The sequence below is a fragment of the Podarcis pityusensis genome (genome assembly GCF_964106645.2).
Source record: "Podarcis pityusensis genome assembly, chromosome: 2".
NCBI classification, from domain to species: Eukaryota; Metazoa; Chordata; class Lepidosauria; order Squamata; family Lacertidae; genus Podarcis; species Podarcis pityusensis.
Genome location: NC_138029.1, coordinates 42,630,565 through 42,646,702, shown reverse-complemented (window position 1 = coordinate 42,646,702; position 16,138 = coordinate 42,630,565). Strand labels below are relative to the sequence as shown.

At 44.1% G+C, this 16,138-nt stretch overlaps 1 protein-coding gene across 1 annotated transcript; it reads left to right on the top strand.

Moving 5' to 3' along the window:
* Positions 1-3,686: 3,686 nt before the first annotated feature.
* Positions 3,687-15,064, top strand: FN3KRP (fructosamine 3 kinase related protein). Its single transcript, XM_080994024.1, has 6 exons — positions 3,687-3,941; positions 5,062-5,213; positions 7,223-7,314; positions 8,178-8,260; positions 11,036-11,158; positions 12,577-15,064. Exons 1-6 carry the CDS (start codon positions 3,801-3,803, stop codon positions 12,913-12,915), a joined length of 930 nt encoding a protein of 309 aa, XP_080850150.1. The 5' UTR covers positions 3,687-3,800; the 3' UTR covers positions 12,916-15,064.
* The last annotated feature ends 1,074 nt before the right edge of the window (positions 15,065-16,138 follow it).

Here is a 16,138-nt window from a genome sequence, read left to right as displayed (position 1 = left end):
GTTCCCAGCGCCCATGAGAGGCACCCAACGACCAGCTGTGGCGGCACCGAGAGCGTCACGGACGGCGGCGGCGGCGACGGAGAGCAGCAGCACAGGCGCAAAGGCATGTTCGAAGAAGCCGCCCCGCGGAGCGCGTCGCCGGGGGCAGCAGCCGAGATTGCGGGGGGAGCTCGCAGCAGGTTCGGGTGGGTTGCCGCCAAGAGAAGGAGGAAGAGGAGGAGGAGGGAGTCGCCTCACGGTGCCAGCAGTGGGAGGCGAGAGGCAGTGGGCGCCGCAAGGTCCCCGCACAACCGTGACAGCGGAGGAGGACTTTTCAACGGCGCCATCCGCGGCCACGCACCCACGAGGCCGGCATGCGGAGAGCTGGGGTCGCGCAGCCGACGACCAAGAGAACCGACGGCGGCCGCTCCCGTCCAACCTGCCTGGCTGGGCGCGCTCAGTCGCAGCGAAAGAGAAGAAGGGGAGAGCCCGTCACGACCGACGAGGAGCGGAGGAAGAGGATCTGTGTTTGCCGAGGAAGGTAACGGGGGACGCTCTCGGCTGCCGTCGCCACAACTCTTCGCCGCTGCTCGAGCCCCTCGAGAGGTGCCGTTGCCGTCGCTGCCGCCTCCCCACCGACCGAGTTCGCTCCCAGCGCAACACCCAGTGACAGCCTCTCCAACCAACACCTACCCTCCTGTGCCCATGGGGGCGCGGCTCCCGAGGCCACGCCCTCCGCCGCTGCCATTGGAAGAAAAGGGCCCCGCCCCCACACTCCTTTTCCTCCATTGGTACGGCTGCGCTTCCGAACGCCACCTCTCCGAAGACATTGGCGGGCGCGCACCCGCCCCCTCAAGCACCAACAATTCAGTTGCTGGGGTATTTCTTCCGCGGTATTGGCTCGCGCGCACGCCCGTCACTGTGGCGCTGGGCGCTGCGCGGCTGTGTTTACACATCGGAGGATGAGGCATGTGCTGCTGTGCAGTTACGCGTGAGCGCGCTTTAGCGCTCTCCGGTTGGAGTCCAGCCTCCAGCCCACGTTTGTCGAACTGGGGCTTACAAAATAGAGAAAATTGTGGCCTCTGGATAAGGGTGACGACTGATGGAACTGCAGCGTACAGAACGAAATGTCAGAGCAGGGTTCAGAGGCAGTAGAATATATGATTCTGCTAACAAACTATTCTAGAATGGCATTCATAAGGACAAATGTAGAATCAGATCAACCATGACTTAAATTCTGCCTCCAACAGTGGCAAACCATATGCCCTTCACCTGGCAGGATTGTTGGGTGGATTTACACCTCACAAGTTTAAAGTTTAAAGGAAACAGCTGTTATTTATTGGTACCCTGTTATTGTGCACATGCTGTACAGTACATACATAATTACATGGATAACACAGGTACCAAGCTGCTTCCAAGGTGCTTAAATCTAAAATAGAAAGTATGGAAACTGAGGACTGAGAGAGAGAAATGTGTTGGCAAATGTTGCATGTACCTAAAACTGGGTTGCAGTTGGGAATGTATATTAAAAGGATAAATCAAAGGCCACTTGGAAGATAAGATCTAAGAAAGATTAGAAGGCATGGACAACTGGCATATGTATTCACCCTATGTTCTGGGGGCAGCAAGGAAGAATGGGCATGTAATTGAAAGAAGCATGAGACCTTTGGTTGGATGAGATTGGTGGAGTTGGAGAAGCAGTGGTCATAGGTGGAGATTTAAGGAAAAGCCAGGGTCAAGAGCTTGGTGTGGTCAAAGTGGTGGGTAGATTTTCAAGTTAAGTACAGGGCGCACATAGCAGATAAGTATGAGAAGTCAGAAGTGGTTTGAAGAGGCTGTTTAATACAATAGAGATGGATACATTTGGAAGTCGAATTTTGGATAGAGGTAAGAATTGAAGAATGAAAGAGGAAGGCTAGAGAAGAGAAACTGGCACTAGTAAGGGCATGAAATAATCTAGCATGAGCTAGAGGGGACCAAAGAGAATCAGCGTATTTATAAAAGAGAAGCAGCAAGACTTGGCAATGGGACAAATGCTAAGAGCAAAGGAAAAGAAAAAATAACCTATGAAGCTACCCTGTGTCCCTTATCAGTAAGGTAAATAGTGCTGTCAACAGGCATGACAGGGACTGAGGAGAAGAAGACTTGGAAAGAAAGATCCACATCCAGGCAGAGAAGAATAACATGAAGGCACAAAATACAAACAGTATTTTTTTTGTTATTGTTGTGCTTTTTCGTTTCGCAAGACTATCTTTTCTCAGAAACTAGCTGAGTCACTGATCTTTAACATCTCATTGGTCGGAAGAATTATTTATACATTACTAAAGGGTATGTCACTGTACAATTTAGAAAAGAGATGGGGGATTTTATGTTTGAATGTTCTCTGTGCACAGGAAACTAGCAACTTGGGGAGATGGCTTGTAAAAATGCTTGCATCCTTCCTGAACTAACCTTCAACCTACCCAGAGACATGAACATGCACTTATAGTGGTGCTTCCAGTAGAAAAAGATAAGAGATATTTTCCATTTATACATCTAAACCTAGCAAATGAAAGGCAGCACATACCAATTACCTTCTCTTTTCTGGTAGATATTGTCAGCCAGTACACAGCTGCTGTCCTTTTTTATTTTGGTATGTATGTATTAACTGATGACTCACCAAATAATTCCAGCCCAGGAAGCCAGCTGCTCTACAGAAATAAACCTTAATTAAACAGAAAGTTGACCACTAGGGATGTCCCTGTAATGTCACTGTATCCTAGAAAGACATCCTCATTAGGGTAGAAAAAAGACAGGGTTGGACTGTATTCCAAATATTAGTCTGAAGCTCAACACAGCAATGAATAGTGTTGTGTGTATGTGTGTATTTAAGTGTAAGGCAGAGGAGTTAGAATGTTGGGCTTAATAGGGTTGCCATATTTCAAGAAGTAAAAATCCAGACACCCCTAGACACTCCAGGACAAACCGCCGCCTTCCAGAAATCCCCCCCAAATATCACTACATCCCAGACATATAGCAGCCCTAAGGCTTGACAGATATCCCCCTACTAGCAGAGTGCAGGCCGCACAGCATCTCTTAGCTCACTGGCAAGCCAACGGGTACACAACAGCATCTACGAGGGCTACCTGTGCAAGTTTGCAACTGTACTGAATCACCATTTTGGTTCAAATTTGGCCTACAACTCCATTTTCCCAATTGGCCTGCAACTCCATTCCCCCCCAAACCAACTCCTAGAGTCCAAGGTCCCTTGTCCCCCCTCTCAATAAAATATTTGAGCCCCACATCTGCTGATGGGCATTGCTATGCATTTGGTGTGCATGGGCTGAGACTTATGATCTATTATGCAGGGCGAGGTTTACCTGCCCCTCCCCAAATATTTTATTCAAGATGGCACCCCTGAGTCCATTTAATGGTGGGTTTGACTGAGGCACACATACATATGATCTTCCAATTAAAATAAGAAAATATATCCACATGCGCTTTATAGTTCTACATATTTATCCAGAACCAGTGCGGAGATAAGCGCAGACCTCAAATAGCAACCAAGCCACTCCTTTAAAATACGGCCTCCCCACACGACACGCGTGAACCAGAAGAAAAGGGGAGGAATTTTCCCTCAAAGGCAGTGACCCACCCTTTCGCAGGCGCCGCCCTGCCAAGAGGCGCGCTCTCTCCCCTGGCGGGCGCTTGCTGCATCCCGCCATTTCAGCGGGCGGCGAAGAGCACGGAGGCCTCCGGAGGGGGCGGGGCCTGCGGTTCGGCGGGAGGGGCGAGCTGCCTCTTAGCGCCCGGCCTCTTTCTCCCCGGGGCTCTGCGGCGGGATGGAGGAGGCTCTGCGGCGCGAGCTGGGCACTTCGGCGCTCCGGCCTACGGGCCACTCGGGGGGCGGCTGCATTAGCCACGGCGAGAGTTACCACACCGATCACGGGCGCGTCTTCGTGAAAAGCAACTCCCGCGCAGAGGTGGGGGAAAGAACCGGAGGGGAAAAGCACCGGCGGGTAGTATTCCCGGTGGGGAAGGCGGATGTGGGCGATGGGGAGTGAAGTGCAAAGGGTCGAATAAAAGCCGTGCTGCAAGAAGGCGAATTGTTGTTTACTGCCCCTTTTCTGAATAGCACTCCCACGTTGTTTGCGTCTTTTTTTTGCAAAGTGGCCTGACATAGGCGCAAATGCACAGAGCGAGCTCGTAACCCGTCGCAGTGACGCGACGACGAGGCTATGTTCATGTTTTACTTCTCCTGCCCTGCAGGCAGCTGTTTAAAAGCAATGGTGTCGCGGCCGAAAGAAAGAAAGAAAGTGCCTGCGGACGAGCCAGAGTTGTGGTGCCCCTGGCTGTGTGTTCGTTGGCGAACTTGCTAAAGTCTGAGCTGGAGAGGGGTTTTCTCGCCATCCATCTCGTGGGCCCCGCCACTGCAGCGAAGTGGAGGTTTACTTTTGAGGAAGTGTCTTAACACAGGCACCCCCAAACTAGGCCCTCCAGATGTTTTGGGGCTACAATTCCCATCATCCCTGACCACTGGTCCTGTTAGCTAGGGATGATGGGGGTTGTAGCCCGAAAACATCTGGAGGGCCGAGTTTGGGGATGCCTGTCTAACAGGACATATTGGCAGGGTTTTAATCTGAGCCAGGGCCTTAGGAGCCCATTTAAAAAGTTGTGGTTTTGTCCACACCACGAAACGTGTGAAATAGTAAATGAGAGTGCCCATGATTGCATTCAGGGTGCCTTGTTTCTGCTAGGAAAGTAGCTTGCATAGGTAACAGGATTTGTGCTAGGCATTCTTTTTATGCCAACTCTCCTGTTAGAAAATGGCCACTTGTGAGGCATGATTGGCAGAGGTTTTGATAGCTAGTGTTAATGAAGGAATGAGCAGACATGGCTTGGCAGTTTGCTACATAATAGCTGCTGTGTTGTGAATTGTTCTCTGATTCAGTGCTGAAAGGGCGGATGTGCCCAGAAAGGGGCAAATGTGCTGTGTATGCAGGCTCCTAAGATTATTATTTTTCTTTTAAATCTGACATGTGCTGGAAAGTTTTGTATGTGAAAATGTTTACAGAAGTCCCCATCCCCTATTTTATCTGACAGGCAAGGAGAATGTTTGATGGAGAAATGGCAAGTTTAACAGCTATCCTGCAAACAAAAACTGTGAAAGTTCCTAAACCTATAAAAGTTATCGATCTCCCAGCTGGTGGTACTCTGTTTGTGATGGAGCATTTGGATATGAGGAGTTTGAACAGGTAATCTGTGTCTCAATTTCTTGCTGCGATTTACTTGCATATTCGAGGAGGAAAATCAGTATCATGTAAACCACCTTGAAGGAAACAAGTTAATACAAATTAATCAGATTTACTATTCATTTATGCAATGATGTGAACTAAAGTTGGGTAACATTTTGGCCCATAAGTGTTTTATGAAGACTTCTAAAGAGGAGAAAGAGGACCCAAGTGTTTATTCAAAAATGTTAAATTTATTATTGCTTTGCTTCAGTCTGAGCTGCAACCAGCATGCTGCCATGTATTCTAAATTGGGGTTGGGGTATCTCCTTCGGCCTGACGGCTGCATTCCATTGCACTCAACTTTCCAGAGGTTGAATGCCAGTGGTGACCAGGGACAGAAGCAAAAGTGGGTAGAACCATGGATATGACGTTCAGGTTTGTGGCGTAGGCTATGTGCTAGGCATGCAAAACTCAGACCATTTCTCACCTCTCCATTTTTCCAGGTGGACAAGGGGCCTTATCACAGTTCAAGGACTTTGCAGCCAGGCAAAAGCACATTAGAGTATGGAGCAGGCCCCGTGACGGTTGTGGACTGGGAAGGTGCATGGCAGGAGAGTCCAAATAGGGCCAAACAGAAAAGCCTGGAGAGCTGCATTCTGCTCTAAATAATGAAGCTATAACTTTGTCTGAGATGGGAGCATAGCTGTCAACATTTCCCTTTTTTTAAGAGAAGTTCCCTTATTCCGAATAGGATTCCTCGCAAGAAAAGGGAAAAGTTGACAGCTATGGATGGGAGGGTAAATTACCCTGATCTTACTGAACTTCCTTTATGAACTTTGGTACAGACAACATTTTCCAGGTTACTGTGTTTGCTCTTTAATATACTGTATTTGTTGAGATTTCAATGTTAATATATTAATTAATTATGTATGCATTTACTTGTGTATAGGATCTTACTGACTTTGAATGCATAGATTTACAGTCAAAGTGTGCCATTATAATTTTCTTGGGAACTTTCCCAGTAGGTGATTCTGTTGGACTGCTGGTAACAGCTTGACAGTCTTTTAATCTTTTATTTTGGAATGGAAACTCAGAGTTGATGCAATAAATCAATTTTTATTGTAATCAAACAAATCAGTTTGGTTAGAAATTTATCAGTTTGGATATACAGTGGTGCCTCGCAAGACGAAATTAATCCGTTCCGCGAGAGTCTTCGTCTAGCGGTTTTTTCGTCTTGCGAAGCAACCCTATTAGCGGCTTAACGGATTAGCGCTATTAGCGGTTTAGCGGCTATTAAAGGCTTAAAGGCTTAGGGGATTAGCTGCTAAAAGGCTATTAAAGGCTATTAAAGGCTTAGCAGATTAGATAAAGGGGGGGGAAAGCGAAAAAAAAATCTCTAGACTCGCAAGACATTTTCGTCTTGCGAAGCAAGCCCATAGGGAAATTCGTCCTGCGAAGCAACTCAAAAACGGAAAACCCTTTCGTCTAGCGGGTTTTCCGTCTTGCGAGGCATTCGTCTTGCGGGGCACCACTGTAGAACCCATATTACTTCAAAGACACACATTCAAAGCCAAATTGCACCTAAATCCTCCAGATCAGTTTGTCATCACGGGACATCTCACTGGACCAAAATTCCTCCCCTATTGTTGGCTGAGTTTCCAACAGGTCAAAAGTTTATGCTAATCGATGCAACACATATTTCTTCTTTCAAGAACTCCAAACCTGGAGTTTTCATAGTCACTTGCCCAAAGTCCAAGGTAACTTAACAGGCCACTGTATGATAAACAACCCCATATTTGGGCTTCCATCACATGCAACACTGAGGCTTAGTGTTATAAGGGATCATAGTGTCTTGAATGCATGCAGTGAATGTGTTGAGGTGCTGGATGAGACAACCTCCTTTCTGTCCTTTAGAGATAGGAACCTCTTAAATTGGGGTTGGATAAAACATGTGCCCTCCCAGATGCTGTTTCATGGTGAAACCATCAAATTTTTGTTGCTTTGTAAATGTTTCTTTTTTACACCACTAGACATGCAGAAAAACTTGGAACACAGTTGGCTGATCTTCATCTTCACAATCAAAAACTTGGGGAGAAGCTGAAGAAAGATGCAAACACTGTTGGTAAAGTACCCAGCTGTCCATGACTTGCCAATGCCCCCAGCTGTTTTGCTCTAACTCTATAGCAGAACCCCTAGAAACACTTCATTGCATGCATAAAGAGATATTAAAATGCCAACAAGCTGGGGCAAGTCAGCCCTCCCAGAAAATTGCTCCTCATGAAGTTGTTACAGTAAGTGTCACACTTTTAAACAATAAAAATAGGTGCTGCTACTGCGTACCCTTGAGTACCCCTTGGGGGGGAAAATCACTGGGCAGCTGCATTTGGCCCCCAGGCTTGAGGTTTGTCACCCCTGATTCAGATCATGATTTTGTCTCCAGTAGTAGCAACTGCATACTTCTCAGAATCTTACTTAATTTGTTGTAGCTGAAAACTGAAAACATAGAAACTTAGTAAGAGCTATGTGTTTTTAAGGTTTTTAAGATTTGGGGGAGCAACCTTTATGGTTTTCATGCTAGTAGCAGCTGAGACCTGTGGGTATAGGGTGGCATATAAATTAAATAATAATAATTAATATTAATAATAATACAGTGGTACCTTGGGTCACAGATGCTTTAGGTTACAGACTCTGCTAACCCAGAAATAGTACCTTGGGTTAAGAACTTTGCTTCAGGATGAGAATAGAAATTGTGTTGCGGCAGCTGGAAGCCCCATTAGCTAAAGTGGTACCTCAGGTTAAGAACAGTTTCAGGTTAAGAACAGACCTCCAGAACGAATTAAGTACTTAACCCAAGGTACCACTGTAATAATACAAGCAAGTCTATTTAGAATGGAGGTTTTTAAATGATAGCATAATAAAGTTTCCTGTTTTTAGAAAGTTATTCTGTTCAGAACAGACAATCACCACTTCTCTCTGTTTTAATAGGTAAAGGTGAAGAACAAACTGGGGTCCAGTTTGTGGAAAAATTCGGGTTCCACACTGTTACATGTTGTGGCTATCTTCCACAGGTATGATCTGGACTAATGGCTCTTCCACACTGAGGAAATCATTTAGTTTTTTAGTTCACTTCTAATTTTCCTTTAATTGGGAAATGCTGAATATGTTTGAATAGGAGGACTTTTAAATATTAATTCAGAGAACTGTAACTAGGTATGAAGATTCCAGGGCTACTGTCATAACTTTTGGTATTAGTAACCAATCTTCACCTTTCAGCTAACACAACAGAAGATGTTGGTGTTTACAGCTGCACCAGTGAATGCCCCTGAAAACAACTGCTGTGCCTTATGCAGCGTCAAGAGTTTGTGTTAGCAGTAGCTAATAGCTAATTAACACAGCAAGAGTCTTCTTTTTATATATAAAAGTGTATTATTTCATATTTTTGTAAAGTGTGTAAAAGTCTGAAAGTCTCATCCACAAACCATTTAAATCTGTTTCAGCACCAGAGAAGTAAATAGGTCTAGATGAGCCTCCATACAAATGGTATGGCTTAATTGGTTTATGAATTGCTTGTCTTATTTCCATTTTTCACCAGAGGGCCTTTTTCTTTTCTTTTCTTTTTTTTACTTTTACTATGTTTTTTTCTCTCTTTTTTTTAAAAAAATCATATTTATTAGAGTTTCCAATAATATAGAAATATAACAGAGAAGAAAAGATAGAATATATTTAGAGCCTTACTTTCGTTATCTTCTTTCTAGGACTCCCTCCTCCCCCTCCCGACTATATTCCCCTTTCATTAATTTGGTTCCACAAGCTCTCACTCCCAATTTAAAGCTTAATATGTTTAACCCATTAACCAATTTAAATTATACAATCTTACCATCATCCCTCATCATTAACAGAAAAAGAAAAAAGATTTTTCCCCAAGATCTACCCCAATTTCCTTCCACGAATTCCCTTTTTTTAAACATGTCAAATCAAAATACCATGATATACAAAAATTATATAAAGAAATAGAAGATAAAAAATATAAGAAGATTCAAAAAGATGGTTACATAGCCTTTGGATTCCAAAACTCCCCCCTCCCTTCCCCGGTTTGAATTCCCCATGTCCATCAGTCTATATGTTGTCAGCCTGGAGGTCTCAAGTCCATGGCCAGATTTTTTCCCATTCCACCTTGCCGGTTTTCTTTTAATTTATTTATTTAATGATGTTTAACTTCAAAAATCCAGTCTAATAGAGGCCTTTAATTTCCTTGGTCTTTGCTGCTCCTCCCATTGTTCTTTCCGTGTCGTAGTTAGTCCTTTATTCTTTTTATTCCTTACTTTCTCAGGTTTCTTGTCTTGTTCAGCTGCTAAAACGTTCTTATTCCGAAATCTGGTATCTCTACAGAGGTTTGTTGTTCAGGAACAAAAACTTACGTCCAGTCCCTTCCTTTCTTCAATAGAAAATTCTATTGTCTCCTTTTAATGTAAACACCTCTGTAGACAAAATACTATTTCAGTTTTGCTGCTTTCCCAGAAGATAAGTCCTGTGCGAATCTCAGAGTAATTTTCCACATACGACCACTTGTAATGTCCCGAAACCCCTCTAGGGGGATTGTAGTAACTTTATATCCTCTACTCCAAAAGTCAAATTGTTGTTCCTTATTTTCCGACAGTTTATATCCATATTGTGTCAAATTGTAACAGAATTAGCCAGCAAAGTCCTTGTAACAAAGTCCTCTTTATATTCTCCAGCTTTGACAGCTACTTTGACAACTGTCAAAGTCTCCGTCTCTCTTCGCCAGGCTCTACGAATCGCCCCGGTTCCCAGGGGGGGTTGCATTTTCCCTCTCACCCTCCACTCTTCTCCTCCAGCACAGTTCTTGTAATTTCCCATCGTGGAATTAATGATTTTTATCAGCAATAAACTTCTCTTTCGATCTTGGTTACCCAGTCCTTGTTTTAGAATGTTTACAATCGGGGGGGGGGGCTGACTTCCTTTTTAGATCACCCCCGCTCGTGCCGAATCCGAAAAAAATTTCTTTTTTTTCTCCTTTTGTACCCGGTTTCCCAATTACTCACGGGTTGTTGTTGATAGTCCGAATTTCCAATGGAAGAAGTCAGCGCTCTCCGTCGAATGGCATGCGGCTGCGCTCGGCAGGGGAAGCAGTGGACTCAAAGCACCACGCCACTCCCCGGCACCCGATCCGAAGCCTTTAAAAAGGCTCCTTCACGAGTCGGGAGGGCGCTAGCGGTGCCAGCCGAGTCCCCATGTCCACGGGCTCCGTGCCCGTGGTTTTTAAGGGTCCCCGCGTCGCCGGCGGGGTAGGACCCAGCCCCTGCCGAGCAGACTCCCTCCGGAGCTCGGAGGGAGTCCGCCATTCGGCGATGGCGCCAACCCGGAAGTTATGTTTTTTTCTCTCTCTCTCTCTCTCTATATATAAAATTAAGGATTTTCTTGTTTTACAGAAGTAAGTGTAATGCCTCGTATTTTTTCCATGTAACATTTTTACAAATCCGTTTCATTTGTTGAGACATTAGGGGGAGAAGAAAAGAAAAAGAAAAAGGGGGGTGTGGAGGGAGGGAAGATGGATGAGAGTGGAGTCGGGTGGCGATGTGTCTATTATGCTTAATGTATGTAGGGTTTGGTGTCAGTGTTGCTTGTGCCGTTCATTTGTGTTCCTTTGGTGGTGAGAGAGTTGGGGTTAGCCTAGGGTGTGGTTGTTTGTTTGTGATTGGCTGTGGTGATCTTTGTTTTCATGTGTGAGTGGGGTGGGTGGGTGTTTTGGATCAGAGGGCCTTTTTCAAGGCATCTTCTCATAGAGGCAAACAGGCTGAAACTTTGACTACTTGCTTGTTTAGGTGAATGACTGGCAACAGGATTGGGTGACTTTCTTTGCCAGGCAACGAATTCAACCTCAGATGGACATGATTGAGAAGAACTCTGGAGACAGGGAAGCAAGAGAACTTTGGGCAAAACTCCAGGTAACGATGTCCCATAGGGACCATAGAGGGAATTGTCACATTCGTAGAAGTGGGGTTGTTCTCATTGGGTAGAGTTTCTGTAATACCTACACTGTCTGTGCAAATGTCATGATCCTCTGCTCCCCAGAACCTAATAAACTAGTGGAAAAGAGTCTTTTCACCCACATCTCTCTGAGGTCTCTACTAATTGTGGAAGAGCAATACCGTAGCAGCATTAAAGAGCCCTCACGTGAAAAAGACCAAATAATATACGAATGGAGAGGAGGAGGAGCTATTTGAATATACAATAGTACATTTTAAAAACAATTAAAGACTAAAATAAGCATTCTGTTCATTGAAATAAACACTGATATGTGGCTATATAATGTGAGAAGGAATGTCTGAGAATTTTTTAAAATTTAAATACAAAAGGCATAAAAATCTTCTCTAAGCCTTTTGATAAAGTAGTACCTCAGATATCTGGTTTAAATGCAAGCAAGACTCTGGAAAATCTTGTTACTTAATTTTTGGATGTGATGTGCCCCCTACTGTTCATGTTACTTTAATTCGAATCCTATTCACCTAGGGGATGGGACGCGGGTGGCGCTGTGGGTAAAACCTCAGCGCCTAGGACTTGCCGATCGCATGGTCGGTGGTTCGAATCCCCGCGGCGGGGTGAGCTCCCGTCGTTCGGTCCCAGCTCCTGCCCACTTAGCAGTTCGAAAGCACCCTTAAGTGCAAGTAGATAAATAGGTACCGCTTTATAGCGGGAAGGTTAAACGGCGTTTCCGTGTGTTGCTCTGGTGCCGGTTCGCCGGAGCAGCGTTGTCACGCTGGCCACGTGACCAGGAAGTGTCTGCGGACAGCGCTGGCTCCTGGCCTCTAGAGTGAGATGAGCGCACAACCCTAGTCTGTCAAGACTGGCCCGTACCTTTACCTTTATGCGCCTAGGGGACGCTGGTGGCATTGTGGGTTAAACCACAGAACCTAGGACTTGCCGATCAGAGGGTCAGAAGTTCGAATCCCCGCAAATCTGAGCTCTCGTTGCTCAGTCCCTGCTCCTGCCAACCTAGCAGTTTGAAAGCACGTCAAAGTGCAAGTAGATAAGTAGTACCGCTCTGGCGGGAAGGTAAACGGTGTTCCCGTGCGCTGCTCTGGTTCGCCAGAAGCGGCTTAGTCATGCTGGCCACATGACCCGAAAGCTGTACGCCGGCTCCCTCGGCCAGTAAAGCGAGATGAGCGCCGCAACCCCAGAGTCGGTCACGACTGGACCTAATGGTCAGGGGTCCTTTACTATGCATCTAGGTCGTCCACACCCTAGGTTTGTCTCTTTTTCTCTATACAGTATCAGGATTTGATGTGTCTACTGCTTAAAGCCAAAAATTAGAACACCCCGCCCTCTTACAATTAACTTTAGCAACTCCTGCTTTCTTTTTCAGCTGAAGATGCCCAGTTTGTTTGGCGATATGGAAATAGTTCCTGCTCTTCTACATGGGGATCTGTGGGGAGGAAATGTAGCTGAAGAGGACTCTGGGCCAGTTATCTTTGACCCTGCAGCTTTCTATGGTCACTCTGAGTATGAGTTAGCAATTGCTGGTATGTTTGGTGGCTTCAGTGGTTCATTTTATTCTGCCTACCACAGCAAAATCCCCAAAGCACCAGGGTTTGATAAACGGCTCAAGCTGTACCAGCTATTTCACTATATGAACCATTGGAATCATTTTGGCGGAGGGTACAGAGGTTCATCTATCAATATAATGAGGAATTTGGTCAACTGAATTCCTACCTGTAGCTTTTATTTCCCTGTTTTGGAAAATATATACACATATATACACACACCATGGGGTTTCAACTGTGCTAATGTGTATATGCTGTAATAGAACCTGAGCTTGCACCCTCTTTCCACAGCTAAAGGCCAAGTCATCCTGTGCCCTAGGTTTGGTGTCCTATTCTTGCAGTTTATCAGAGAGCTGCCCAAGGAGGTAACAAACCTTTGATTTGCACAAAAGAGGTTTTGTTTTGAGGTGGTTCCATAGATCTAGGGGAAAATTCCTTCTGTGCAAATAGTTTGGAATAAATTTTTAATGCCAAAGAGAGGGAGAAATCCAAGCAGGGCATTAGAACAGGTAACAACTTGCTAGCTATGTTCATACATATACATTCAAAGGAAAATTTACAGTCTTAGTGAATAGAAAGATTTTTCTTGTCCTCCTACTTAGCTTTCAACCTAGTATTTTGGTGACAGATACCAAAGGAATATAGCAGCTGTGTTCTAAATAGAACTGGAATTGGAAATAGATTTGGAAGCATATATTGAGTCTCTGGGGACTTCATTCCATGTGGGAAGATAGAGGGTTGCAGTCTAGGTGCTGTCCCTCCCCCATTAGCATTGCAAGTTTGTCTTAGTACATCTGTAGCAATTGGACTGAACAGTCTGTATGGACCACAGTTTATGGTAACCTGCTTCCATGCCATTAAGTTTCATCTATCAGCCTCCAGCTAGAGTCCATTGCTAGCCAGCATGATCTTGCCTCCTTGAATAGTCTGCTGACTTAGAATGTGGTTCCAGTCCCTGGTGAACTAGCTGTGCATTTATAGGCATATATAGCTGTCTCAAACTTAGTTTCTTATGGCAGCTTGCTAGACTCTCTGCCTTTTAATTCATTCCTTAAGAGTTTCCTATGCTCCTCCTGACAATTGGTAAAATGAAGTGAAATGCCTTCTGGCAGATAGTAATGCAGTGAAAATAAATTCTCATTAAAGTGTTTCCCCTTACCCAGTGGTTTGGGAATGCGACACACACTTTGAGGAAGGCATCATAACACTTAGGCTGTTCTCCATTTTAGGACCACATTTTTGTGTTGGATTGCAAACTGCTTTTCCAACAGGGCTCTCATGATTTAAGTGTAAAATGACAGGCAAAAAAGATGGTGCATCTTTCCTCAGTGCAGCATCTTCCTGCTGGGAAAAGTTTGCTTGTTGATCTTTTACGTGTCCTACAGTTGTTAAGGCACAACAACCTAGCCAGAAAAAATTCTAACCAAATGCTACTAATTCTAACCAAAATGCTGTTGCAGCACATTCTCCTCAAAGTAATATTGCAGTAAAATTCTGCCTTACGCGATTCAGTTTTTTCACCAGCCTGACAGTGACTTACCACACCTAACTGATATTAGAGATTACTTCTAGCGTTAATTTTCTGTCCAGGTAGCAGCTACCCTCATGTTGGTTGTGTGATGCAAGGTTAAATTGGAAGTGGAGGAAGAGGCATATGTAAAAGTAGCATGCATAAGTTACTTAATTTTATTCTAGTATTCTTGTTTGGTGGTTTGGACTGGTACACGTTCACTGCAGGTATTGTCACAGTTCCTTTCTGGTTCATTGCTGGTACTCATGCTGAATACATGTACCTGGATTCTTACTGGAAGTTCCTTAACATTGCATTTGGAAAATAGGTTCCCTCTTGTGGCCATTATGCATGTCAGTTTCCTGTTCTCATTACATAATTATTCAGTTACAGCATTTTGTGAATTCTGCTAATGGATCCAGAGCTCCTGGGATATGTCTAATAATAATGGGATTACAATGGAATTATACATATGAATAAACACTATGCCTAATATTACCAGGTGAGAGGGGCATGATTCCTAGAATGCATGCTCATGTCAAACACTGAATTCTTTCTGTTAGCTTTTACTTAACATTCCTCTACAGTGTTTCCTGATATTTTTCAATTGGTTTTACACTAAAAACAAACAGATATAAACTTATTTATTAATTTCAGGTGTGTGTGTGTGTGTGTGTGTGTGTGCTACTTTTACTTTTACTAATAGTACCCGTGGCTGATCTGGGTTTAAAGCAAAGCATTGCTTGTGAGTGTAATTGGTAAACTTTCTGGATTGTGTTGAATAAAATATTTTCCGGACAGATTAGTTTTCTTTGGATTTTTATTTATTGTTATCTATCTGTAATGGTAAACACAAAATATTATGACCTCCAAATATTTGCATCGTGTAAACATTGTGAATCAACCTTCACAAATATGCAATGCATACTATATTGTTTCATCAATAAAGTTAATCAGTGTTTCTGCAATTGGCTTGTTAAGCCACAAAGTAATTCATTGCCACATTGTAGGTTTCTTGCCCCTCTTCTGTGTCCTTTAAAAACTCAGCTTCCTCTGACCCATTTGCTGGATTTTGCTGCTGCTTTCTGTACCGAAGTCTTCTTGGAAGAAGCTTCCTGTACCTGTCAAGGTTCTCTATATGTGGCCTAGATTACAAACAATGATACCTTCCCTTCAAAACCTTTCAAGCACCTCTGCTTGTAAATATTGTGAAACAATTAAGAACCAATAGAATATAAAAGTTCTGCAAATTTTGAAAAACAGTTTCTGCTTGTACAGTGTTAACCAAGATGGCACAGTCACATAACAGTAAAACAATAGCAATGAATTTCTCTTTGATAATCTTGACAAATTGGGCTTTTCCTCCTACACCACCTGTCTTTTTCCTTTTCTGATTTGGGAGATGAGTGACAATAGCTTATAATCCAATACACACACAGGTACTACTACTATCAGTGTGTTTATGAAATGCAGGTTCTTAAATACCTGTTAGTGCAGTGAGTTGTAAGTGGCTTTGACTGCTTTCAAGGGACTAGACCAGGATAGTTTATGTGGTGCCTTGCGGATGTTGTTTGACTCTGCTCCATCAGTGCCAAACAGCTTAGCAAATTTTTAGGGATGATGGGAGGTAATGAAGCATTTGAAGGGCAATACATTGGCTATACCTGGACTAGACTGTACCACTGAAATATTTCACAAGCAGATGCCATTGAATTTTGAAGTGTGTCTTTTAAATTGAACAGGCCTTCTGTGCTGCTGTTAAAATGTTAGAGCATCTGCAGCAGCCCAACCATAGCCTTCATCTGCTCCAGCTGCAACAAAATATGTATCTCCCGTATCTGTCTCTACAGGTACAGGAGACCCTATAAACCTTC